The following is a 27,988-nucleotide window of genomic DNA, read 5'->3' as shown; positions in this document are numbered from 1 at the left end:
ACTATGAAATTACAAATATTTAAAGATTTAATGTACTGACAGGTTGCTGCAGAAGACAAAGAAAATATCTAAACAGAGTTGAATTATAATTCAGTGTGTGTGCATTTAAAAAGCTATGCTGTAATACGCTTTTTTTTCAAAAAGGTACAAATTATCCTTAAGTATTAGAAAGAAATATTTGTGATCAAATTGAAATCGTGATCCAGCCATTAAATAAAAGATGTATTTTTTTATATTGCCCACCCTTAATACCAGCCAACCCTGGTCTCCCCTTCTGAAGACCTTTGTATTATTGCTTGAGTCTGCTAACTGCAGGAGTCATTTTATTTTCATTAAATGACGCGGTTATTGACTATAATTGAAGAACGAATGAAGAAAACAATATCCCCGAGCGAGCCACAAAGTTGAATACACGATCTTTGACGGTAGTGAGACGAGGAGACGTAGTTTTACGGTTTTTGCCGATTTTTTCCGAAGTGCGTTGCCGCTGGCGGAGCTGTTCGTCCCTTCAAACAGGCTTCTCCCAATGCAGCTTCACACCCGCTCTTTGTCCACGACCGGCTGACTGAGGACGTGTTTTCCTTGAAGATGATGTCGAACAGTATAATGCTTTATTTAATTATTTTGTGTGATTTCAGCAGGCAGAAACTCGAACTGAATAATAACGCTCCAAAGCAGCAACGGTAGGGAGAGGAGTCTAGCATCCCCGGGGGCATCATCTCGTTTCCAGTGACGGAGGGTTAGCCGTACCCGGGACTAACTGGAGTCTGATGTCCTTGCTTATGTCCACGGCTACAGCACTTATGTGGGACTGAAATGTCTTTGGATGTAACAAACAAAGCAGAGTGGAATCGAGGCGTAGAGGATATTGCGGTGAAACTACCCCCTTTCCCCTCGCTATGTTTCAGACGTTAGGAGGAGACGACGCGGAGTAGGAATTTGGCTAACATTGATCAGCATTTAGAAAGGGTAAGTAGCAGGATACGAGCGGTTTGTTGAAGCATGGCAGACGTTGAGATAGCAGCTGTGTGCTTGGGGCAGGTGCGAGCCTTGTCAGTGCATGGCCCAGCTGCTTCGCTCTCTAACATTGCTAATATTATTCCCCTCACACTACTGTCAAGTGTTTGTCTGTGAGTTTGTACTTCTATTGAGACGAGCCAGAGCCCGAGTGTTACATTCCCTACGCGTCCTTCTCCCCTTGGTGTAAAAGCTCTTATGTAACCCTGTGGGATTCCTTTTTTGCTAGACTTCCTGGCCCTGTGTTAGGAAAACACGGCAGCACTGGCTGCTATGGGAGCACCATGTGCACCGACAGAGGAGGCTGATGAGGAAAGCACAGGCTGTTCACATTCCTGCCTTCAACTGGGAACAGAGAGAGAGAGAGGAGTCTGTAATACAGAGAGGAAGGAACAACAACCATCCTGCCAGCCTTTAAAGTGTTCCTTTAAATTTGCTTTTACCCAAAGGGGAACTGACAGATATAAACAGCAGGAGTCACTGAGACTCTGCCATAATGAATTTAATTGGTAACAAGAAGGCTTGGCAATTCATGAGTTTTTAAAATCTACTGAGCCATAATTTATGCTGATGTCAGGCCTGATGCTCAGTTTAAAAAAAATATGAGGGTGGGGAATGACAAATTACAATTACCGGAACATTTAATGGCAAACATCAAATGATATTAATGCTGGTTTACTAGCAAAATAGAAGTCCTAGACATTTGGGATGCACAATGTTACTGTCTTCATTTGATTATTGGCAGTTGTTCATTAATAATGGTAATTATTAGTATTTAAAGTAGTAGGAATTTCTGCCGTAGACCTGCTATAAATAGTAACCCAATATCCCTCTGAATACCTATGTCAGCTGTAAATATTAACCTATATCTGCTGTAAATGTCAACCTGTATATCTGTAAATATTGGCCAATAGCAGCAGTGAAATATTGGCTTATATCAGTTGTTTACATTGGCCTATATCAGCCCTAAATGATGTCCTATATTAGCTATTGCACCACCTATATTATCTGTAAATATCAGCCTATATCATTGGTAAAAATCCACCTATTTCAGCTGTAAATATCAACCTATATCAGCTGTAAATTCTGGCCTATATTAGCTCTAAATAACAACCTATCAAAGCTGTAAATAACAACTTATATCTGCTTTAAACTTTTATCTATTAGCTGTAAATATAATCCTATTTTGACTGTTAATATTTGCCCATATTGGTTGTAAATATCCACCTATATCAGCTGTTAATATCAGTTTATATCAGCTGTAAACTTCAACCGGTATTGCCCATAAATACTGGTGTATATAAGCTTTGAATTCTGACCTATACCATCTGTAAATATCAACCATATTGCCTGGAAATACTTGCCTGTTTTAGCTGTAAATAATGACCTTTATCAGCTGAAACAGGCTGACCTATATTGCCTCTAAATATTTGCCTATAATAGCTTTAAATATCTATATCTATTAGCTGTAAATACTGGCCTATTTTTGCTGTAGATATAGGTCTATAACAGCTGTATGTATCGGCATATATTGGCTATAAATATTGGCAGTATGTAGGAATATGTTTGTGGAGTTTTAGGCAGGATCAGCAGACCTATGTCAGCTGAAGTCTTTTTTTTTCTTGATTAATTTATTTTCTGTAAATTGTGCAGAAAGGGCAGAAATTTCAGACCTGAGTCACATTGATATGCTGGTACTATATCTGTATTGGCTAATATGAATTTGACATTTATTAAGCTAAGTTGGCAGTTTTCAAGCATTTTTGGTGCCTGACTAGTCCATTTTTAAAACAGGTTTCACAGTGCAAATTTTTGTTGTCAGGTATTTTGTGTGCTTACACTACACTGCTCCATGGAAGGAGGCGTGTGTTTGTTTGCATGTTGTTTCATTACAAAGTGACACCACGTACTGGCCTGGCATGTATACTACAGCATTTTTAGTTGATATGTGGATCTGTGCACAGGTTTGCCCTCCTGCTGGAGGGCTTGCAGCCACTGTGCTCTGCACTGTGGTGTAGAAGGCCTCTCAGATGCTCTGGGACGTTGGGGTTAGTGTTTGTTTTTCCCTCAGCGTGAGGTGAACTGACATTCCCCTTAAAGCTGACTGTGTCTTTGAGAAATTAAACTCAATATGCCTCATCTTACACCGAAACTGTTGAATACATCGACTGTAACTGTGAACTTTCACATCAGGGCCAATAATTTAAACTGTATGCAGCATGTGGTCAACCAGGGAACGATCATACAGCTGGGGCATATGCTTAGCACCCAAAAGCAGGTTTCAGATGGGCTGTAAAATTTGTCTAACATGCCCAGATGAAGTGAAGAACAAGCTCCTGTTTTACTCAGTATTTCTCCTCCTTCCTGTCCAAGACATAGTGCCAGAGGAAAACACTATTAGTCCGATTAATTAGACTTTTTACAGCTCATATTTGTACTTTACATAGTAGGAAATGCATTGGTGACTGTTTCAGATGATATCATAACCCTGAAACTGAAGAAACTGAGTGTTATTATTCATTTGATATTACTGCGATCTTTACTTGGGTTAAAAACTTTGCTATGTTTTTCTTTCCTTCCACAGAGCCCTGCAGCTCTTCCTCCGTCTTCTTCGGGACCAACCATCATCATCACAACCTCCCTGTACCTTTAATAATGACATCTCCAGACTCTCCCCCTCTTGTCTCCCCTTCCCCCTGCCCTGCACCCCCTCCATCCCTCCCCTCCTCCCCAGTTCCCTCGTCCCCAGCGCCCTCTTCATCCTCTCTGCCCGTCCAGCCCTCGCTGCCACCCACCGGGGAAGTGATGGTGTTGGCCTTGGGAAGGAAGAAGCAGAGGGTGCTGATCGCTCTCTCTATCCTGCCCAACCTCTTCCTGGCCTTCCTGCTCTCTTCTGACCCCCTCATTACCCTCTCTTCGCCCCACCACTGCCATCTGCCGGGGCTCTTGCCATCGCCTGAGGTTTTGAACGCCTCCCTGCCCTGGGAGAAGGGGGAGAGGCCTGGAGACAGTGGAGGCCTGTCCCAATGTAAGCAGTATGTCAACGGCAGCCAGTCAGCTGTGGTGGACTGCCAGGCTGGATGGGACTTCAACGTCACGGAGGGGCTGAGGAACAACATTGTTACAGAGGTAATACTTCAGCTCTGGATCCTCCTGAGCTCTCTTATTATGGTCCTGACCTCATTCACTGTTTGGCTTTCTATGGGAGTGCTTCTTTTTTGTTTATGTATGAATTCAGGGTCTTAATTTGCTGAAAGCAGAGTTTATTTTTTGTCCACAGGAGGGTCTTGCTGAGCATGCAACCTTTCTTTTTGCATTGTGTAGCTAAACGTTAATACAGCTGCACATCAGGGATGCACTAATTCCACTTTTTTTTTTTTATCAGACCAAGTCAAAGTACTCAGATGTAGGGTACTCACTGATACCAAGCACAAATATTAGAGGAACTGGAAGTAATCTATTCATAACAAAATAAGAGTTATACAATTCTGTGATGCTGAATTGATTCAGAATGTTTATCTTTAAACATACTTTATTCATTCCTAAATATCTTTGCAACAGCGGCCTGTTTAAAGGTGCAGTGTGTAATATTTAGCCTATTAGCATTTAGCAAAACAAGCTTGGTTAAAATGAAACATAACATTTATAAGTAGATTGATCTAAATTAGTGTTGACATCTGATAACACATTTTTTAAATTTATGTTTTAAATTAACTCAGAATAAGCCTTCTATTCATACATAGGGAGGGTCCCCTCCAAGGACACTGCCATCTTGGATTTTTGCATTTTGCCTGTTTCTATGGCACCATAGAAGGAACCAAATAACAGTTAAGCATGTATTGATTTTTAAACTTCACTGGTTCCCACAGTTATCACCAGAGAAATGAGCATCACACTCCAGAATTGACTGTTAGATGTTGATAGTCCCAATTTTACACACTGTACCTTTAAGAACAACAAAAACATGCTGCATTTGGCATGCTGCACTGGAGTTTGTGTTGACCTTGGCTCATTAGCTGTGCTACTAAAGTTAGCAGCGCTAGCTCTCAGTGTTGGTAATGTGTACATGGCTGTGTCTGACATACTGACATACTGACTGTACTGTTTATAGAGCTGTGAGACACTTCGCTTAACCCACAAAGACACGTATTAGGATGCACTGTGGAGTCGACAGCCCCTTTGGCAAGAGGAAGCCTGAACTGACATGTACACTACTTAGTCTGCTAAATGAAAGAAGAATACTTAGTCAAAAGCATGAGCTCGTATCGTAAACGCAGAGTTTAAATAAACAACTGCCATCACGTAAAGCAGGGTACATTTTTTGAATTTCACCTGAATCCAACACAAACTTTGAGTTGCACAACTCACTTGGAAGTTAAACTGTTTCTCGGTCCGATCGTGCATCGTTTGTCACGTAGTGTACACAACCCCGCCCCCAGGTCTGGTTGGCCTTCCCTGCTTGAAATAGAGTTCCTGAGAGGGCGGGGCCAGGGGCAGAGTCAGACAGCTTGTTAACATTTAAAGCTACAGACACAGACGCAGCTGGTTCTGAGCAGGGCTGAATTAGAGCGTTTTTTTAGACATGCACAAATCCAATACTGGGGTATTTTTCAGCAACAAACTTCACAGGCATGTTTTGGGGACCTCTGAGACCAATATAAACTTGTCCTAAAGGGGTAAAATGTGTGACCTTTAAAAGACAGATAAACACTTGACCAGGCAGCCTGCAGTATTTAGTTTTGTAAACATGATGACATTCAAAATTAACATAGCTTTTCATTTACCTTATTCATGGAAACTGGTGTTATGGTTCTGTGGAAAGAGAAGTTGTTGTGAAAACTGTGTGGTATGCATCCTCTTTTACTGCAGGGTGTCTGTCTATTATTTATACACAACAGCGCTAGTATTACACACCATTTAATAGAAAAATTAACAGTGTTTTGTGAAGTATTGGATAAACTCAAACACACTCACTCCCCTTGTTTTTTTCTTTTTCTTATATTTTGAAGTAAGTAGATTGGTCTTTTTCTTTATTTATCCTTGTTCTTTAAACTTTAAAGTGTATTTAAGGACTAAAGTTTGTTTCCTTGGTCATCCTCAAACCCTAAAGTGTGTCCAAAGTTCCTAAAGTGTGTAGGAACCCTGTTTTAGGAAGAAAAAAAATCAGAATATCAGCCTATTTGTTTTATAATGTGACATTTCTTCCACTGTAGGTTGGATTAAGTTGACTCGATTATGAAGAGATATTATTTTTTTCGAACGTCTTAGTCCTCTTTTTAAATTATTAGAGGCCCAAATGGCTGGAACAACTCCAGAAAGAAAGCCTCAGCTGGCAGCTGCAATGTGCTTCAGGCATCTGCACCTGGTAATAGCACATCCATGAAAGGATCTTGTTTTTTGACTCAGGAGACTTGTATTTAAATTCTAGCTGTTTGATAGATCCAGCCTCATCTCAGTGCCCTCATCAGTGACCTTTAGAACTGTTGTTGAGCTATAGCACAAGCCACTGTTGTGCCATGATGTACTTTAACTTTGTAATGCTCAAAGCTTTTAAAATGAAGGATTTACAGATTGTTATGACATTAACAGTTGAAGAAGAGCAGATTTTACCATCGCCCAAAGACTATAGACAACTACATGATTGTGCATATTTTTTTTACAATCATGGAATAGCTTTATTATTATTTTAATATTCCTACTACATCTCAATTATGTAATGAACCCCCAATTTAGTAAGGAAAACACAAACCATAGATGTACTGTTAAAAAAGAGTGTTTTGCAACCCCTCTACACACTGAAGATAGAAAATCCAGATACTGACCTAAGTGTGTGATGAATGCCAGGTTGTTTCTTCATGGAGGTTTAAAATTGGATTAAGATGATTTGTTTTAGGATATAAGGAAAACACAAGGGCTAAATAATTGCAAACATAAGTTTTCTGACTGAACAGAATTTTTTGCTCTGTGGCCTGTGGGTGTTTCCATTTCTGTGCCTACTAACGTGGGAACCACACCCTGCTCTTCAGTCCAGCGTAATGAGGGCTGTTTACTGGTAATCCACCCGCACCACTGCAGCAGGCTGAGGATACATAATCTCTGCCAGGGGAGTCTAAGCAGGAGCATTTTCTAGCTTCATTCTCAGTTTACATGAATGACTTGAGATACAAGTGAACAGATTGTAGCTCTTTACTTGGGCTTGACCCAAAAAGCGTTTTTTAATGTTGTGACAACCTTTTCCTCTACTTCTGTTTTGCTTTGCTGAGCTGGCAGTCTGCTGAGCAGGAAGCACAGGGCATCTGATCAGCTTTTCCTGTGCCACTGATCAATAAATATTGTGTCCCTTCCCTTCACCAGAAGCCAGCTACACTTAACACATCCATCATCTGCATTGAATCTGAGCTAATTCACAGACATTGGTCCTACTTGTTCTTCCTGCTGTCTTTATTGTTGGCAGTGTGACAGTGTCACCATGATTTCAATTTGTTATCCTCAAAATTTTCATTTAGTTCACTAGTACCCATAAGTCTGATGTTCCTGGGTATATTAGGCTCTTGGGGACAATTCGGCACATCGTGTGTTGCAGGCAGGGTCCAAAACTAACACTCCCCACTCACCAATTATGGGTAGATTTTGTCTCTGGTTGGTAAATTTTTAAGACCACTTGCCACAGTAATTTTTTTACCAGCCAAAAATTCATTTTTTTGTTACTGGAGAACAATGCTGGTATCGGCTGGTTTCCTGGCAGAGTAATGTGTATTTCAGGCTGAGACGATCTTTGGTCACGTAAGTGCGTCAGTCATGACATCATTCACAGCGCGCCGAGTTGGATAGCTGGTTGTTACTGTACCCGTACCTCGGTGCTCACAGTGTTGCCAACTTAGCGACTTTGTCATTATATTTAGCGAGTTTTCAGAGCCCTCTAGCGGCTCTTTTTCAAAAAAGGGACTGGTGACAAATTTAGCGACTTTTTCTGGTGTTACTGGAGACTTTAGGAGACTCAGGCATGAAAGCACGTATCGTTCATGCTCCTCTCAATGAGCAGCGGGCGCTGCTATGGGACCCTCCCCATCCCAAAGCTCTCACAGGTAGCCCATCCTTGTGCAGCAGTCCCTCTCAGCTGTAGGCAGAGCAGCAGATGCTCACCCTTTCACGTCCAGACTGCAATTTAACCGAGTTGTGAAGCCACCTTGACAGTTTTTTCAATCGTCTCTTTTTGGTCCATTTGGATTGTTAATGTAGTTTATATATATATATATATATATATATATATATATATATATATAAAACCTGTTAAGAATGTTATGGTTAAAAATTGTCAGCGAGCAGGCCTTTCTTGGCATACTTTGTCCACCACTGGTCAGACATTCATGTTTATATAGGGCTGTTGCAGTCTGGTCGAGCTAAATCTTATGTCTCAACTGTCCAAAGGAGACTGAAGTCAGGATTCAGGTAAAATTCCGTACTGAAAGTTTTGTTTGCACTGTAGTAAGAATTGAGAATTGCGTACAAGACCCAAATGATATGTTACATAATACTGATAGCAAATTACACCGCTTAAAAGCCATTTTTATTTGGTTGGCTGGTAAAATATCTGCCTGGCTGGTAAGTGAAAAAGTTAGTTTTGGACCCTGGTTGCAGGTTTCAGTCACTCCCACAGGCACACGCCTGATTGAGGCCTGGGCTTCATTCCCAAAACCAGTCAGGGCAGTTTTACTATCTGGTTTGTGTGCATTCTCCCTTTTCTCTAGCCCAAAGCATTGAACACCGGGCAGCTCTGCTGCCCTTCGGCCGACTGCTGTGGCTCTGTGCCTCAGCAACAGACACCGCTAATATTATGTGACAGGCTTTTATGTTTCTGTGCACAGGCTCCAATTATGTGAGGCCTTTTTATCATTGACCCTATGCTCTGCCTCTCCCTCTCTAGATCATTAAAGCATTTTGCTCTTAGTGGCCGACAGCAGTCGGCAGCATTAGCAGAGCTCAGCCGTTAATAGAAATCAATGGGTCGGCTCAATGTGATTAAAAACTCAGATCTAAGATACAGGCGCTCTAAAAAGTCTAAACACTTCTGCTGAAATTCATCTTTCTTGTTATGAATAAAATTGTAAAAGATAGATTCTTAGAATGTTTTCCACCTTTATAGGTACAATGTATAATACAACCCCAGTTCCCAAGAAGTTGGGGTGCTATTTAAAAAGTAAATAAAGACAGAATGCAATGATTTGCATTTCTCTCAAACCAATTTTTATCCACATTAGAAAATGAACAAATATCAGATGTTAAAACTGAGACATTGTACAATTTCATGAAAAATATTTAGGCTACTCATTTTAAATTTGATGGCAGTAGCACATCTCAAAAAAGTAGGGACAGGGCAACAAAAGGCTGGAAAAGTAAGTGGTCCTAATTAAAACAGCTTGAGGAGCATAGTGCAAATAATTAGGGTAACTGGCAACAGATCAGTAATATGGCCTTGTGTAAAAGGAGTGTTTTAGAGAGACAGAGGGGGTTCTACAATCTGCAAAAAACTGTGCCTAAAAATTGTGGCACATTTTCAGGGAAAAATGTTCCTGAACCTAAAATTGCAAAGACTTCGAATATCCCACCATCTATAGTAAATCATATCAGCGAAAGCTCCAGAGAATCTGGAGGAATCTCCCTCAGGCAGGCCTGCTTTAAAAACAGGCATGAATCTGTACTGGAAATCACTGCATGGGCTCAGGAACACTTCCAGAAATCATTGTCTGTCAACACAAATGCAAGTTAAAGCTGTATCCTGCAAAGAAGAAGAAGCCATATGTGAACGCAATCCTGAAATGTTGCCAACTACTCTGGGCCAAAGCTCTTTTAGAATGGACTGAGACAGAATGGAAAACTGTTCTGTGGTCAGATGGATCAAAGTTTGAAATTCTTTTGGGAGACCACAGACGCTGTGTCCTGTGGACTAAAAGGGAGCCCCACCTTCTAAAGCCTGCATCTCTGATGGTTTGGAGTTGCATTAGTTGTGCTGTGGGCACTCCACTTCTCTAGGTGGCGTGGCTGGGAAGTCTCATTCTGATGCATTTTCAAAACGCTTTGCTAAACAGAAAAGATGGTTGCAAACAGCTACAACACACACACACACACACACAAAAAAAAACAGGCACAGCAGGAATGCATATCCACAATGGAAATAGTCAGATACTTTTCCCTGACGGACCTTCCACGTATATGGACAAATAATCAACAAACACATGGATGTTTGTTTTTACTGCAGCAAGTCTCTGTGAAGCAACTTATAACTACCAACAATAAGATTATTTATACTAAGATGATGTCAGAATTTTAGATTTGACTATTATTGACTTTACAAAATACATTCCATATTACACCAGACATTTAAAAGAGGTGTAACCAGGTGATTCTAACATCTACCTGAAGAATACATGTTGTTCTGTGTCAGTTAATTGTTGTATTAACTCTTATAAATGATCACTGACAGGCATCTCTTTCTGTCTCTTGTGTCTCTGAAGTGGGATCTGGTGTGTGCTCAGTACTGGCTGGTCCCAGTGGAGGAGGTGTGCTTTATCCTGGGGATCCTGACTGGTTGTCTTGGCCTGGGCTATGCCGCTGATAGGTAATCACGTTTTCGCGTATTTCAGCAACACACAAATGCGCTGATATTGGCTGCAGGATCATGTGAGGATTGATGAAGGGCTCAATAGTTTGAGGTTAAGACTTGCAGCAGATCATTCCTACTATGTCACATGTTTTGTTGCTCTTTTTGCCCTGTAATAAACTTGACAGAAACTGTTTGTGCAATCATCTTCCAAGTTCTTTTTTTAGAGGTTCTGCCCTTCCAAAACACTGTCAATGTGGTGCTAGCCATATGGATGTGAAATATATCCCATGTCATGGATATCTGAGTCAGTCTATCTAGTGTGTCAGGTTACACTCGCAGACACAAACGCATATTTATCATGTTCAAATATAGCTTATTCTGTGTCTGCAGTTATTCAAGCTTTAGAGTTCCTTAGTTCCCTATTCACCAGGCTTTTGCGCTAACTCTGCAGTTTTACTACCTCACATTAAACACACACAGTTTGTTTTCAGGCTGACTTGGCTGCCAGTTATTCCTCTATCATTCAAAAGTCATTTGATCCTGATTAGTTTCAAATTTCATGCTTAAAAATAGTGCTATTAAATGCTGTTAATAGCACTATTTACTTCATACTCTTTACTTCATACTTTACTTTTTTGCAAGATTTCATAACCTCATACTCAGCAGTCTTCTTGGCACCTAACACAATAAAAATAATGGGATCATCTTGTGCTGTGAGATTGGCGTTCAGCAAGGGGAACTGTAGTTTTCAGGGATTTGCAGCTGAGATATTACAAAGTTAATCAGCTAACAGCCTTCATTTGTTTGCTCACCAATTGTGCATAACATCTGATAGTTAAGTTCATTTAATTAATTCTGTCTCCCAGGAACGTGCAAAAAGTAACAGTGCGAATGAAAATCGGCTAATCGTTACATGGTGTTCAGGTTCTGCTACTGTGTTAGAAGTTAGCTGCTTTGATGATGCTAATTTTTATGTTCGGTTTGACAGGAGTTTCTAAAGGTCACAAAAACTGATGTTTAGCCTAAATATAAATGTGTTTTTTTAGATTATAAAATGTCTTAAAATGTATTAAACCTCACAACAGTAAATGCATATTACATTTTTAATGCCTCCAGGCCTGCAATCCCCTGTTCATCCAGACCATTCTTAGTGATGCAGTGTCTGAAGAACACTTCAAGCTTTGCACAAATGCCCACTCTGACTCAGTGATGACTCAGGCCTCGTGTTCATTCTTTGCTCCTGAATGTAAAATCTTAAGAACCCTTGCAGGGATTTTCTTTAAACTTTGCACAAATATCCAAACTGAATACATTTTAAAGGACAATGATCAATATCATTAACCGCCTCAACCCTCTTTTTCGTTCAACCACTGTACTTTAACTATCCGGAAATACTATACCTTGTGGAGGCTTATAACTATCATCTAGATTGGGATTAAAACTTCTATGTGTTCAGGTCATTTTTAACACAGATCTCTGTTTTCTTGCAGGCTGGGCAGGTCCAAGACTTTGCTGACCTCCCTGACCCTGTCGGTGGTGTTTGGGGTGTTGGTGTGTGTCTCTCCATACCCCTCCATCTTCATCGTCATGCGATTTTGTTTGGCAGCAGCTAGTGCGGGAGTGTATCTCACCTTGTATATCACACGTGAGTTTTCAACACTTACAATACACATGTAAAGAAATTAAAAAACACCCATCAAACTAGAGGTCAGAGGATTGAGCTTGAGGGTAGTTAAAGGCCTATGTCAAAGATATGTGACTGTCCTGTCAGACATGGAAGAATAACCAGATTTTGTCCCAGATTTTTTATTTTTATTCCATCTTAAGGTGCAGACTTACTGCACAAATTCAGTTTGACCATAGCATGCTGCTCATTTCTGCTGCTCACCTGTCTTGAACTTAGAAGTCTTTTCAATAAAACTGTTCTCCAAGAGGTGTTTTGATAGTGTTTTTTTTCTTTAAATGTTTGTGACAAATTGAGGGAGAAAAGGGGTGCTGTCGGTCCCATCTGCACATCAAGCTCATGGTGTCACCATGCAGTGAAGGATGAGCTAGAAAGAGGAAGTGCACAATTGCAAACAGCAGTAAAAAAACTAAGATTTATGGTCTGTTTCAGCCTAAATCAGTTTATTAATAAAGTGTGTGAACAACACTGCAGACTGTCGTCTCTGTTAAAAGACTTATGCTGACCAAACCGCTCCAACGTGCCTTCAGAGTTTATGTCTGCTTGTCATGCTCACAGCGCTGTTTGACAGAAGCAATAAAACAGGGCTGTCAAATGATAACAATTTTCAAATGCTAATTCTCAGAATTTCTATAGTTCATTGACTAATCTCTTTTTTGTGTATGTAGAAATTCTTCTATTTTGCTTTAAAACTATAATTGTTTCAACTTAGAGTTTTTGTCCTTTTTGAGGGGTGATTTTACCTCTTGCTTGGATACAGACCTGCCTTTATTCTGAAAATATAAGAACTTTCCTGTAGATCAAAGATGACAACATGAAATTTCCTGCAAAAAGGGAACTTGGTATGGATTGAAAAGAACATAAGAGAACAATAAAAGGGTAAATGTTTGATAACACAACATGCAGATGACTGTATCCTCAGATGAAGAGTTTTTTAATTCCAAAATGAGACGTTAAGGAGCAATGATGGACTTATTTTACACATCTGTGGCTGCAGTGACTTACCAGAGAGTGCTAAAATGGATGATAAAACATGCATTTAATGCAGTAAAAAAGCACCAATAACTGCCCATAATTAATTGTGATTAGTGCATTAATGCAGACAGACCTAGTTATTATGTAACTCAGTTTAGCAATGAAGTGTGTGAACAACAACGCAGTCTGTGGTCTTTGTTTACAGACTATTAAACCTGAGGCTGCATGATGAGCATGAGGTGCAGCCAATCACTGATTAATACTCTTTATATGCTGATAGAACTACTAGCATGTGAAGAGACTACAGCACTGGGGTATAGCTTTTAAAACACTTCGTAGGTTGTCTTTCAAAGTGTGGCTTTTCTCCTCCTTTTTTGGATAAACCAGTCACACTGCATTTAAAAGAATGAGTCATACCTGCCTAGCAACAGGGTCAAGTTCAGCCCCACCCCCTGTCTAAGATAAAAGTTTCTGTCCTGTCTTTGCTCGGAGTTGATCTTAGAGTGTTCCTAAATCACTTTTAAGCTATGACTCCTTGCTTGGACCTTTAAGCTAAGATAGGAGCTCTCTGTGAGGATTCTCAAAATGTTTGTGAATAAAGGCCCAGGTCTTCTTGTAAATCATTCCAGCAAACTTAAACGCCTTTCTTCCCAGTTCAGTGCTGACCTTTGGAACACACAGTAAACAAAAATTCTGAGATCAGAGATTAAAAGTTCCCGTGCTCTTCTGAGGTCTGATGTGCAATCTACATCAAACATGACTGAAGTCCAGTAAGTCAGTACTCAAGGCTCTGTGAACTGTTGTTTCTTCACCAGTACTCTGAGCCAAACTATAAGACTAGAGAAACATGTTCACAGTGATAACTGGAGATCTATAAATACCGAGCATAAACCCAGCATGAATCAGATTATATATGGAGGGTATTTTTTCTACTTAGATATTTAACAGCTGCTGTTGCTTCTTCATTCATGAAACTTACAGTGGATATTTTCTCTGTTGTGTTTGACGGTCAGGTCTGGAGCTTTGTGAACCATCTCTGCGGCTGGCGGGCACCATGCTGGCTGGACTGATGACTGTAGCCGGAGAGCTGCTGCTGCTGGCCGTGGCCCTGGGCTGCCAGTCATGGAGGGGCCTTCTAGGAGCTGGGGCCGCCCCGCTGACACTGTTTCTCAGTTATGGGTACGAGTAATCTGTCTGTGTTAACGTTTTAGATTCATTTATTTATTTAACTTGACCTTTTTTCCATAACACTTAGTTTCTTATATGTTGAATCATTTTAAGGACTTCATTCTCAGTATTTTCTATTATGTTTGTATTCCTGCTTTATTAAATATATGTTTGACACAAAACTATGTCATATTTTGAGAAACTGCAGGAACAAAAGACCCTCGCAGCTCTTTGATTAAGTGTTTTAATGCCATCTGACATGGTGAAAGCTTTGTTGGATCGTATTGATCTTAATCCCCAGGCTACATTAAACCTTTTAGCTCATGTCAGAATGCATTAGGGATACTTTTTAAGGTCATTGGTCCATCTAAGACCTCTGTTACCAGATAAGCCACTTTGGCAGTTTTAAAACCAGATTAACTAAGAATAAAGCAAGATTAGAGGCATTAATGTAGGTTTTTAATGAGAATACAAGGTTAAAATGGATTAAGACATCAACAATTCTGCAACTTTGTGACCCATGTTGGTGATTTTCCATGTTGAGGGACATAGTCTCCTAGTGTTTATGTTGGTCAATGAGGATGAAAGAGTTAGGTGGATTTATGCTCCGTGTTTCCTCTCGTGCAGAATTCCAGGAGTATTTCCAGAGTCTCCCCGCTGGCTCCTTCTGTCAGAGAGATCTGCAGACATGAACTCTTTCAGCGAGAGACGGAACTCCAACAGGGACGTGAGAGACGATGAGAGTTTCACAGGTCTGTGCCGTTGTTTGGTTTCGATTAGGCATTGACTGATTTTTGTTTTTTTCAGGGCTGATATTGACTATTAGTTGTCCCTGAGGTGAAATTATACTATATTATGATACGATACTATACCAATATTTGGAGCCAGTGTGCATTTGTTAAGACAAAAGAAATAAACTTAATGTGACAAAGGAAAACTGCTTGATCAGAAAAATAAAGCAAAATGAAAAATTCAGCAGTAGCTCCATCAACACCAGAAATGGCACAATAGATACAGGAAGTGATGCCCAGGCTTCAGTGATGATGGGTAGTACTTGTGTGATGTCTATCCAATCAGATAGTTTTGTGGCCGGACATTAGTAGGGAGAGGAAGATGCACCTCCCAGCAGAGCCAAAGCAGCTCACTTTCTGATTGATTCATTCTTTATCATTCAGTAAATTAAATTTCCAGCACAGATAATCAGCCAAGTGCCTAATGTTGGCTCTGATAATCGTCCAGGCAGATTAGATTCTGGTTTTCTCCATCAGAATTCAAGCAGATGCTTTTTGTGCAGCAGTGCTGGGAGGTATAGGCATAATTTCGTGAAGGCTGCATTATTTATGGGTTATCTATTGCAATGCATTTTACAAAGAGAGTACCCTATCACACACCACCACCAAGAGCAGGCTACGATTCTCAATTACAATTCATGATTTATTGAAGACACAGGATGCATGGATATGGAATCACAGCCAAAGTTAAGCGCTGGTTTTCCACTGTACTTTAAAACAGCTCATATGGATGTAAACCTTCGAGGACAGCGGTCATCAACAACTATGTAAAAGGGCTAGATTTTCTGTTGATGAGCGCTTTGAGGGCCAGATTTCTAAATGAACTAAAAAAGAATACATGTTTTGGTCCAAATATATTACAGTATTAGTCTTTGTATTTTCTTTCAAAATGTAAGTAATTTTTAAGCATCAGCAGTAAGATCAGTCCCTGTTGCCTCTGGGCAATCGCAATACTTTAGCTAAGTATTTCTGGGAGCCATGTTTTCCATCACTTGGTTTGATGCTAATATGCTGCGCCCTGATTGTTGAAAAACAAGTAGAGGAAACAGGTCTGTTGTTTTGATTATCAGGCAGGAAAATGACACTCTCTAAGAGCCTATAGTGAAAAGTTGACACAGAAAGCTGCAGATTTAATCAGGACTGGATTGATAGTGTTTATCATGCATCATATTGACTTATAGTAGCTGACAGGTGGAATTTTGCAAAAAAAATGGATCAAACATTAAGTCATTCTTAATAAAACTATTGAAATATTGGTCGTTTTGGGGTAGATTTGATAACTGTAGGGATCTAAAGAGAGAACCATGCCTTCTAAAAAACAACATCTTTTACCTCCTCACATTTGTTAAATTGAATCATCTTTTTGGGGCCGGATGGAGAGCTTTGGACCTGATTTGGCCCCTGGGCCACCAGTTGATGATGTGACTATTTAAATGTCACTTCGGTGGACGGCAGAGAGGCTGCTGTTGACATTAGTATGCTATGCATTTTAGTCGATGATTGATTATGATCTAGGTGTATTTGGGAGCAATATAAGTAAAAGAAGGTAACACAATATAGTAAACCTACTTAACAAAAAGTTAGTGACTCTGTCACATTAAGTAATTCACCTCCAGAGTGCTCACAAACCAAGAGTCATGTGAAGAGCAGACTGAAGAAAGTGTGTCTCTTACAGGCAGCATGGAAAAGCCTTGATGCCTACATACAGTAGCTTGCAAAAGTACTGTATTCATACTCCTTGAACTTTTCCACATTTCTTCACGTTACAACCACAAATGTAAATATATTCCATTGGGGGTTTGTGTGATAGAAAAACACAAAATGGCTCATAATTATGTGGTGGAAGGAAAATTAGACATGGCTTTCAAAATTTTTTACAAATAAAAATCTGAAAAGTGTGGTGTGCAAGTATTGAGCCCCGCAGATTCAATACTTTGTAGAGCCACCCTTCACAGCAATAATGGCTGCAAGTCTCTTGGGGTATGTCTCTACCAACTTTGCACAGCTAGAGACTGACATTTTTCCCCATTCCTCTTTGCAAAATAGCTCAAGCTCAGTCAGATTTCATGGAGAGCATCTGTGAACAGCAATTTTCAATCTTGCCACAGATTCCCAATTGGATTTACGTCTGGACTTTGACTCCGGTAATTATAACACATGCACATGCTTGAGTCTAAACTATTCCATTGTGGCTCTGGCTGTATGTTTAGGGTCATTGTCCTGCTGGAACATGAACCTCCGCCCCAGTCTCAAGTCTTTTACCAATTCTAATAGGTTTTCCTCCAAGATTGCCCTGTATTTGGCTCCATCCATCTTGCCATCAACTCTGACCAGCTTCCCTGTCTCGGCTGAAGAAAAGCATCCCCACAGCATGATGCTGAAACCCCCATGTTTCGTGGTGGGGATGGTGTGTTCAGTGTGATATGCAGTGTTAGTTTTCTGCCACACATAGCGCCTTGAGTTTAGGCCAAAAAGTTCAGTTTTGGTCTCATCTGACCAAAGCACCTTCTTCTAACAGTTTGGTGCGTCCCCCATATGGCTTTTGGCGAACTGCAAATGAGACTCCTTATGGCTTTTTTACAACAATGGCTTTATTCTTGATACTCTTCCATAAAGGCCAGATTTGTGGAGTGCACAACTAATAGTTGTCCTGTGGACAGGTTCTCCCACCTGAGCTGTGGATCTCTGCAGCTCCTCCAGGGTTCCCATTGGCCTTTTTGTTGCTTCTCAGATCAATGCTCTCCTTGCCCGACCTGTAAGTTTAGGTGGACGGCCATTTCTTGGTAGGTTTGTAGTTGTGCCATTCCCTTTCCATTTCCGGATGATGGATTGAACAGTGCTCCATGAGATGTTCAAAGCTTGGGATTTTTTTTTTATAACCTAACCCTGCTTTAAACTTTATCCCTGACCTGTCTGGTGTGTTCCTTGGTCTTCATGCAGCTGTTTATTCACTGATGTTCTCTAACATACACCTGAGGCCTTCACAGAACAGCTGTATTTATACTGAGATTAGATTACACACAGGTTGACTCTATTTACTAATTAAATGACTTCTGAAGGCAATTGGTTGCACTGGATTTTATTCATGGGTATCCAGGGGGCTGGATACTTTTGCACACCACACTTTTCAGAGTGTGGTTGTAACATGAAGAAATGTGGAAAAGTTTAAGAGGTATGAATACTTTTGCAAGCCACTGTAACTTGTGAACTCTTCTGCATGTCTCCTCTCAGATAAAACCAATTGACTGTTAGCTATTAATTAAAGGAAACAAAGTGTCAGTAAGCTGAATTGTGAGAGGTTTCCCTTGTTTTATCCTTTCAGAGCTGGATTCAGAGCCGGCCCCCTCCTCACACCCCCACCTGTCTTTTCCTGAGCTCTTCCACAGCAAGAACATCTGGAAGAACATATGTGTGCTTGGCTTCACCTCGTAAGTCATCCCTCCTTCTTACATCAGTTTAGCTACTCTTGAGGTTTCATTCAGTCCACTTTGGCCACATTAACATGGAAATGATCCACTGAAAGAAAGTTCTTTTGACAAAGTTCCATGTTCGATAACAATGTTTTAATGACAGCTGCCATGCACACAAATCTGCAAAAGGACTAAAACTGCTGTAGTTTTCACAACAGCATTGTTGTGTAAACCTAAACAAAGTTTAACATTGACAGTTGAAATGATTGTGGTGTAAATATGGCCTCAGTGTTGTAGGGCTTTATTTTAAAGCCTAGTCTTTCCTGTAGTGCCCCATTTCATTATTTCCCCCATAAACCTGTTTAGCAATGACTGTTTACCCTTTGTCCCCCTGTCCTTTGTCTGTCAGGTTCATCTCTCATGGCATCAGTCACTGTTACAGCTCTTTCCGAGGTGACGTCAGAGGCACAGCCCCGAGCTTCTATTGGACGTACCTGCTGTCTGTGTGTGCAGGGGGCGGTGCCTGGCTGTTGCTCTGGGTCACTGTAGACAGGTGTGGGCGCCGTGGCATCCTGCTCCTCTCCATGACGATGACCGGGCTGGCATCTTTGATCCTCCTGGGACTCATGGAGTGTAAGCAGACCTTTTGTTGGCAGGGAGATAAAGTTTCCTCTGAGTAAATCTAGTTTAACATGAAAGGAGCTATTAATAGTCTTTGCCAATGAAGTGGACATACAGTGCTTTTAGGTTTGTTTAAAGATTTAAGGTCTCGTTTTCATAAGATGAATAGAACAAGCATCTTTACTTTAAGAGAGGCTCAATTATATTGCTATATGATCGTACATGGGCCACTTGTTTACCTAACAGTGGTCTTTATCTTGTTGCAGAATGATTAGCAAACTAGTCTGCTTTGTTAGTGGAAAATTACATGCCTGTCTTCTCACAGCATGCCTCACAAACACAGATCCCTACGTCTCTGTCTCCCCCTTGTGGCAGCAAACCGCATGTCATTTAGTTTAAGTAGGACACTGCAGTGGCAGCAAAGTCATGATGTGTCAGACTCAGTGCTAAAATCATAAATCTGAGGTCAGGAGGAAGCAGCTCTGACCTTCTCTAGGAGGCTACTCTCTCTGATTCAGAAGTCTGGCTAAGGTTTATACTTGGAATGAGTAACAAAGCATACATCAAAGCCCTTAATGGCTCTTTCCTTCTCTTTGTAGATCTCAGTGAGACGGCTATCACCGTTTTCTCAGTGCTGGGTCTCTTCTCCTCTCAGGCCACTGCTTCACTCTGCATCCTCTTCACTGGAGAGATCATGCCCACCATCATCAGGTAACATGAACAAAATATATACACTTAACAAGAGTTTTAGTCAGAACAACTACTAAATTAACAAACAACACAACCCCTCTGAAGTTAATAAAAATGTACTGAGATGTAGAATATGTTAATATGTATAATATACCTTTACTCCTCTAACCAACCCCCCTTGAATATGTGTAAATGGATCTGATGGTATTTTAGAAAAGAAGAGTGAGAAGCCACCTAAGGGGGCTTTGCATGTTTGGAAGAAAACCCTCCTGTTATGAATCTGCATCCTCAGCAATCAAACAAGAAATGGGAACAGTTTAAAACCTCAAGAGTGTGTGAGGTTACTCCAGCGGTTCTAGTGACAAAGTCCAACCAGAAGCTAAGATATGTTTTTAAAAAAACTTATTTTATTTAAAGCTCTGCCAAAAACACCAAAAAGCCAGTCTGATTAACAAATTGTTAGACTTAACAGATTACATGTAAAAATACATAAACAACAGTAAAAACTGATTATAACATATGAAAAATCTTTAAATGATCACATGGATGACAAATGATGTAATTCTAAAGCAAAAGCAAACATATGTGTTCAAAAGGAGTATAAATGTAGCAAAAAAATAAAATGGTGAAAAGAAATAGCAAGAGCATAATCAGAAGTCCTCATGAGTTGAAACCAGAAAACATAGCTTCTGAGGGTCAATTTTGTGCTTCAACTTGGTACCATAAAATCTGTTTACTCTGATTGGCTGACCCCCCCTCAGTGAATAAAATAACAGGATCACATAGACTTCTATGTCTTTGCACTAGAATCTTTCTGGTTTTTGGGTAGCACTTGCTGGCTTCTGTTTAACTCTCATAAGGAGAGGGCTTTCCCTTCCACCAGGAGTAGCTACAGTCCTTAACTGGTTTGATTGCTGATAAGAGTTATCACTGATCCCCCATGGAAGGTCTCAGGGCTGAAGTTTATGTGCATGCCAAACAGAACCTATGGTTGGACTTTTCTAAAGAGCCCCACCCTTACTGTAATTTCTGAGAAATGTAGTCTTAGAATACCAATTTTGTGGAATTTGTGGAAAGACAAATTTAGAATCTAAATTTTAATAATTTAAAGGTCACCATAGTTTGCTGGAACTGAAAGCTCACCCAAAAGGTTTCTTGTGGTTTCACCTCGACTCTATTCTGTTTGTGAAAAGACCTTGCACTATTGTGAGGCTCCTCACACTTTATCATGAAGCTCCTCACACTTCTATGTCTCACAAGTTCTTTCTATTCGTTAGAGCCTATAACCTTTCCATAACCTCTTACACAATCATAGCACGAGAACCAATGACAACCAACAACACACAAAAACAAATGTAACCGTTGCTAGGGCAGTTTATGCTATGTTATATTTGGGTGCATCAGCCTAGGATAAATGCTCAACAAGCTTCAACAAAAGGAGCATTCAGTCATTATACTGTCACTTCAGCTCCAGGGCCTGGTCCTTGGGTTAAAAAAAAAACAAACATTTTGCTTCATTTTGCCCAGTAAGCTTTAGCAGTTGACCAGGCACCCAAAATACTTTAATACAAATATTTGACATATAACCCTTGCAATATGATACCTGTATTTGTAAAATTTGCAACTGTACATTTTATACAAACACAACCAGTAAATATTTATACACATCTTAGTAAACTCGTGATTGAATTAAACTGATGCTGTATTATAAAAGCATCCATGTGATGCATTTGAGTTGTCTTTTTGTGGTTGAATTACCGATAAAATCCTAGTGTTTATGTGGTTTAAATGGCATTGTTTGTGTTTGCATCTGCAGGGGAACCGGTGTGGGCATTGTGCTTGCTCTGGGCTGTGTGGGCCGCCTCAGCTCTCCACTCATGGACCTGAGGAACCATTATGGTTACTTCCTGCACCACGTGGTCTACTCCTCTTTGGCCCTGCTGGCTGTGTTGTCCATCCTGCTTCTGCCAGAGAGCAAGAGGAAGCCGCTGCCCCAGACGCTGGCTGATGGAGAGCAGTACAGACGCCCCCCGCTGGGCAGGAGGAGGAGAGACAATGTACCGCTTCTGGCTACGCCCAACCCAGAGACCTAAGAGACTCCCTGAAAGAGTGGGACGGGCTGTGCTCTCACCGCTCACTGAGTCGGCAGAACATTGACATCCAGCATGTCCATGCAGCGGAGGAGAAAGAGCAATACAGACTTGAAGAGGAAGTGGCTGAGACGTTGATTAATGCTGGAGATGAACATGATCACACACTAAGCTTCCTAACATATCATCTTTTAGTCATTCCAAACGCAGGCGGTTGGGTTGAGCTCTCATTCTTCATCGTCATTTTCTGCTACTTAGACGTGTGCACATGTCAGCACACATAAAGGGAAGTCCTTACTTTTCCTACAGTTTCCTCTGTCCCACACTGCAGGCAGCCTTCTGTCATGTGTAACACCAGCATTCACTGCTGCCTGCAGTCCTCTTGTGAGTCTGTCAGAGAAACGGTACTGCTGACACACCCTAGTGGCTCTGAGAGAGGTAGCAAATAATACTGTAGTTTGTCCTAACATGCATAGAAAGTTTTGTGACAATAACGGCTCCTGTCTCTCCAGTCAAACAGGAAAGGACCCTGGTTCTGATATTTGTGGAGTTGCAGGTGTTAAATGCCTTGTACATACTCTAGACGTAGTCTCTTTAACTTGTCGGAGGGCGTCAGAGTTTAGCTAAAGCAGAAACTGTGGCTGGAAGCTGTGCAGTGGAGAAGATCAGAGCACTTTTAATATTTCTTTTTGAGGATGATGGAAATAAGCTTGGTGGAAGACTTCAAAGTAAAGGGCAGAGATGGGCACAAGTCAGGTTGATCTGTTAACAAAGACATCAAAGTTTACAACAGTTAAATTAAGTTTAGCAAATTTAATTTAAGTTCATATTAATGTAAAACTTCATAAGAGACCCCTGAGCCATCAGTGCATTTTCTTTGCCTTATAAAAACTATTTACCAAACAGCTGTGTATAAGGGCATTTTTACACCTAGAGTTTGTTTGCTCTGGTCTGATTTATTCCATTGTTGCATTATCTTTGGTCGTCACACAGGGAAATTTACAAGCAGACCAAAAGTTGCAATATTAGATTGAAATGCTCTCTGATTGGTTAGATTTTCTTGCAGTTTATGAACACATACCTATAGAGTATGCATTTTTATAGTGTAGGTCATTTTAGTAACTAAATTTTAATGATGTTTGCCACAGACAGCATCAATCTTCAGCTTATTGAGTATGTTTGTAGAAATGTTTGGTGTTGTGATAGTACATTGAAGATACAAGATGAAGCTGGGCTATTACAGTTGCTCAACAAGCATTCAGGTTGTGATGAGTGTAAGCTAAACCCCACACCATTCTGCCTGCATCGATCTTATTTGGAATTAGGCTGTACCCTATGTTTTTGCAGATTCAACAACCACAGAGCAATGTTTTATAGATAAGCTATGAGAGATTCAGCTGATCTAAAGCTTCGTATTGACAGAGCTTTTCTGTATTAGTTCAGTTTCACATCCATCACTGATGAACCAGGCTTATGTGTGCCTTCAGGCTCTGCTTTGTTTACTTTATTCAGGTCCATATGATGTCACAAAAATTGATTTACTTGACTCAAATCTACAAATAATAGAAACTTTTGGGTTTACTCTAGCAGAGCGCCAGACGTTCAAAATTCTGTTTAGGGAAGCAGCATTTCACAATAATAGCACAGTACAGGAAGCTTTCACATCTTCGGCGTGAAAATACAGTGAACAAAAACTGAATTTAACAGAAGTTGATGGTTTTGAAACGGCAAAAACTGAAATAAAAACGTGACGTCCATTGTTAGTGGATTAACAGACATGTGCCCGGCTCTGTTGAGGAGATAGTTTTATCAAATCTTTACTCTTATTGGAGGCTTAAAACAAAACAAGAGGCCTTAAAAAAGGAGAGTTCAAACTGTGGGATTCTAGTTGTTAAGTCTGGCCTGGAGCCAGTCCTATTTATGTTTTATTTATTTAGTTATGAAGTGTACACGGTCAATTATCCAGAGGCTTGGCATTTTGAAGTATTGCGCTAAAATACGGTTGAATTGATGATAATGTGGCATGAATCCAACCTTTCATTCCCTGATGTCTCTGATCGAAAACAGTGAAGCTGTTCACTGACACAACATTCCTATCTGCATGTTTGGGAACACTGAAGGGCTTGTTTTTTCTCTATTTCCTCAGAAGCTTCTAGTTAATCAATACCTCTATAGATGACCAGGCTCAGCTGGAAAAGAATAGACGGGTACGATAAACGACGGTAGAAGTTGTTTAACTAGGCACATGTATTTTCTGTCAGGTATTAGACATGCAGGATCAGAAAGTGGTCATCATTAATTTTGCCTGAATGTGTATCGATGCTGTAAAAGGGCCCGATGATGAAAATGCTTCCTGATATGGAAGCAGAAGAGGGCCCTGGAGCACCAAATTAACCCCTAACTCCTCGTCCAGCCACGCACAGAGCATCTGTTTTTCTCTAAAGCTTCTTATTTCCAAATGTCGGCTGATGCCATGCTACGTTTGGCCCATCATGATAAAGAATTACCAAAGCATGTTGGTTTGAAACTTCAAAAAATCCCAGGTCTGCTGGGGTAATTCTTTTCCTTGAATGTCCATGGGTGCGTGACATAAAAAGGAAGAGGGAGGTTTTTAATTTGGACTCTGATATCGAGGAGACTTTTAAAAAATAAAGGACGCTTTGATTTGCTGTTGGGATCTCTCTTCGTCAACTTTTGGTAGATTTTACTTTCCTCTGTATTTTGCACAAACACTGATGATTCTTATCACTATGATTAAGTTGATTCCAGTAGTATTATCTCTGACAACACTGATGATCTGTTAAGTGATTAGTGCAATGAAGTTAACTCTATAGCCTGATTTCATGTAAAATAAAACCTGGAAAACAAACAAGACAGCTTGGACATTGTTTTAAAGGTTGGCTGCAGTATGAATCATAAAACAGCTGCAAAGGTATAATGAACCTCTGCAGGTCAAACACACCTGCAGAGGTTCTAAGAGGTTCATTTTGTGGTGTGAAAATGATGCCAGGATGTATCATTTCAGGACTTTTGTATAACTTCAAACAAACATAATTCAATAGAAAGCATTGGAAATCTTTTAGGAGGAATTGACAAACAAGAAATTTATCAAACCCTGTATGAATATGTGAACACGATGATTTCATTACAGCATCCAGTCTTTTTAGATAGGAGTTAATTACTGTAACCTATCTCCACTTGGCCAAAGTCCCCACCCTTCCTTGGCTAAGTGCCCCAAATTGGTCAGATTTAAAAGGCATTGCCTTTGCACAACCATCTTCAGGTCAGCCAACAGGTTTTCAGCAAGACTGAGATCAGGTCTCTGGCTGGGCCAGTCCAAAACTTTCCTCTTTCTCTGGTGAAGCCATTTCTGTTTTTTTTTTTTTTTTTGCATATTTGTCACTTTTAAATGTTTCAGATCATCAAACCAATTTTAATATCTCACAAAGACAACCCAAGTAAATACAACATGCAGTTTCTAAATGATTATTTTATTTATTAAGGGGAAAAAATCCAAACCTATCTGGCCCTATGTGAAAAAGAAATTGCCCCCTGAACCTAATAACTGGTTTTGCCACCCTTGGCAGCAATAACTGAAATCAAGCATTTGTGATAACTGGTGATGAGTCTTTCACATCACTGTGGAGGAGTTTTGGCCCACTCTTCTTCACAGAATTGTTTTAACTCAGCCATATAGAATTGCACCCCCCCACACTTTTTTTTTTTAATTTGAGTTATGCAAGAAAGAACATGACAAGTGAGGGACAACATATTTGCAATTAAAACAATACAAACAGTAGAAACAATACAAGACAAAGACAAGCAGGAACTCATAACACTGTGATGCTTTAAATTTGAGGGTGTGAAGGGCTATGTTTTGGTGTGTGTATAGGTGTGTGTGGGTGTGTGTGGGTGTGTGTGTGTGTGCAGTTATTTGTTTCAGGGGGGAAATAACAGAATGTTGAAGGTATGGGTTGTCAGCTAAAGCTGGAATTGCGATATATGAATACATTCAAGACGAGAAGAGAGACACTGCAAAAAAGAAAAAGCAGTATATATGGATGTAGGGTGTCTGTAGGTAAAGGAATGGTTTAAGTGGAAAAGATAGAAATAAAAAGCATTTACAAATAGTAAATGATGAAGAAAGAATAAAACAAGAGAAAAGGGAAAAAAGAGGAACATATCAACAGGGCAACAAAGGGGAAGAAACGAGTAATAATAATAATTGAAAAAAATATAACAATAATACCTTGCATTAGTATTCTGTTTCTACTGTTATAATTCAACGTTCGATGTCCATTCTTTGGTTTCCATTTTTCCCTTCTCCTTTTTCAATTTTTAAAGCCCCCCCCCCCCGGTGTTCTTTTTTGTCAGCAGGGGTTTTGGCTTTGGAACTCTCCCATGGATGCCATTTTTGCCCAGTGTCTTTGTTGTGGTAGAGTGATGAACTCTGACCTTAACTGAGGCCGGTGAGGCCTGCAGTTCTTTGGATGTGGTTCTGGGTTCTTTTGTGACTTCTTGGATGAGTCGTTGTGGCACTCTTGGAGTAATTTTGGTTGGCTGACCTCTCCTGTTCACCACTGTTCCCAGTTTTCTCCATTTGTGGATAATGGCCCTGACCATGCTTCGCTGGAGTCCCAAAGCCTTAGAAATGGCTTTGTAACTTTTTTCCAGACTGATAGATTTCATTCACTTTGTTTCTTATTTGTTCTTGAATTTCTTTGGTTTGTGGCATGATGCGTTTCTTTATGAGATCCTGTAGCCTACTTCTCTTTGTCTGAAAGCTTCTATTTACGTGATTTCTTGATTCAACAAATCTGGCGGTAATCAGGCCTAAGTGTGGCCAGTGAAATTGAACGCAGCTTTCCAAGAACTGTGGTTAATCACAGTTAACTCATGATTTAACGAGGGGGAATTACTTTTTTAAAATGGGGACCGATAGGTTTGGATTTTTTTTCCCTTGATAAAAAAATATTTTTGAGCCATAGTACTATGATTGAATGCAAAAGAAGCACTCCTGAAAGGATGTCACAATCAGCAATGATGAAAGGTTTTTCCACTTTGTGAAAGACTCTGGTCAAATAGTCTAACAGTTTCTGAAAAACGTTCCCTGATAGGAAGCTGAAAGAAATTAAGAGGTTTTACAATCTACAGCCCATATTATCATCAAAAGATTCAGAGAATTTAGGGAAATCTCTGCATGTAAGGAGCAAGGCTGAAAATATACATTGAATGACTTTGACCTTTGACCCTTCAGGCATCACATTTTTATCCTTCATAAAGCATGAATCTCGAATACTTCGTAGACAGTGTGTGATTCAGGGGCATCCTGTAAAAAAACACAAATAGATGTCAGTACTTTGACATTTGAAGTCTTTTGACACACACAGAAATTTTCTTAAGATTTATGTATTTCAATTGGATATAAAATTTCCATCTTTTTGAATTACTTAGATTTAACATAAACAGGCCACTAAACTTTACGTGCTGCATATTTGTCACTCTAGATCACACTAGATTTATGTTAAATCTAAGTAATTCAACTGGATGGAAATTTTATATGCAACTGAAATACATAAATCTTAAGAATCAGGCCTAAATATTTCTGAGTGCATAACAGAGCAACATAAATCTTCGACTCCTGACACACCCTAGAAGCACGGTGGAGGCAGCATCATGCGGTGGGGATGCTTCTAGGCAACCAGCCCTGGAAGGCTTGCAAAGGTGGAGGGTAAAACGAATGTGGCAAAATATAATTTTTATGTGTCAAAAAAGCCAGATTATAATGACTATGATTGATTTAAAAAATCATCAGAAGGGTCAAACATCCAAAGGAGTAAGTACTTTTTAAATACCTTTCATAACATCAGATCTAATATCTTTTTTCCCTTTTAATTGTTGAAATAAGACGTTCTGATGTGGTCACTCACCTTCACTGATTT

General features: G+C 40.1%; 1 protein-coding gene across 1 annotated transcript; it reads left to right on the top strand.

The window, feature by feature from the left end:
* The first annotated feature begins 508 nt into the window (after positions 1 to 508).
* slc22a17 (solute carrier family 22 member 17) lies at positions 509 to 24,901 on the top strand. Its single transcript, XM_041814523.1, has 10 exons — positions 509 to 969; positions 3,602 to 4,146; positions 10,530 to 10,633; positions 12,109 to 12,263; positions 14,291 to 14,456; positions 15,072 to 15,196; positions 18,558 to 18,663; positions 19,055 to 19,278; positions 19,866 to 19,977; positions 21,773 to 24,901. The coding sequence occupies exons 2-10, from the start codon at positions 3,673 to 3,675 to the stop codon at positions 22,047 to 22,049; spliced, it is 1,743 nt and encodes a 580-aa protein (XP_041670457.1). The 5' UTR covers positions 509 to 969; positions 3,602 to 3,672; the 3' UTR covers positions 22,050 to 24,901.
* The last annotated feature ends 3,087 nt before the right edge of the window (positions 24,902 to 27,988 follow it).

This window comes from Cheilinus undulatus, linkage group 19 (assembly GCF_018320785.1).
Source record: "Cheilinus undulatus linkage group 19, ASM1832078v1, whole genome shotgun sequence".
In the NCBI taxonomy this organism is placed as follows: Eukaryota; Metazoa; Chordata; class Actinopteri; order Labriformes; family Labridae; genus Cheilinus; species Cheilinus undulatus.
The sequence above is the reverse complement of the archived record's forward strand: the minus strand, read 5'-3'. Positions and strand labels throughout refer to the sequence as shown.

Coding starts and splice junctions, on each gene's coding strand:
- slc22a17 (XM_041814523.1), top strand. CDS start 3,673: ATGACATCTCCAGACTCTCCCCCTCTTGTCTCCCCTTCCCCCTGCCCT. Junction 14,457..15,071: donor ACACTGTTTCTCAGTTATGG/GTACGAGTAATC, acceptor CCTCTCGTGCAG/AATTCCAGGAGTATTTCCAG. Junction 19,279..19,865: donor CCTCCTGGGACTCATGGAGT/GTAAGCAGACCT, acceptor TTCTCTTTGTAG/ATCTCAGTGAGACGGCTATC.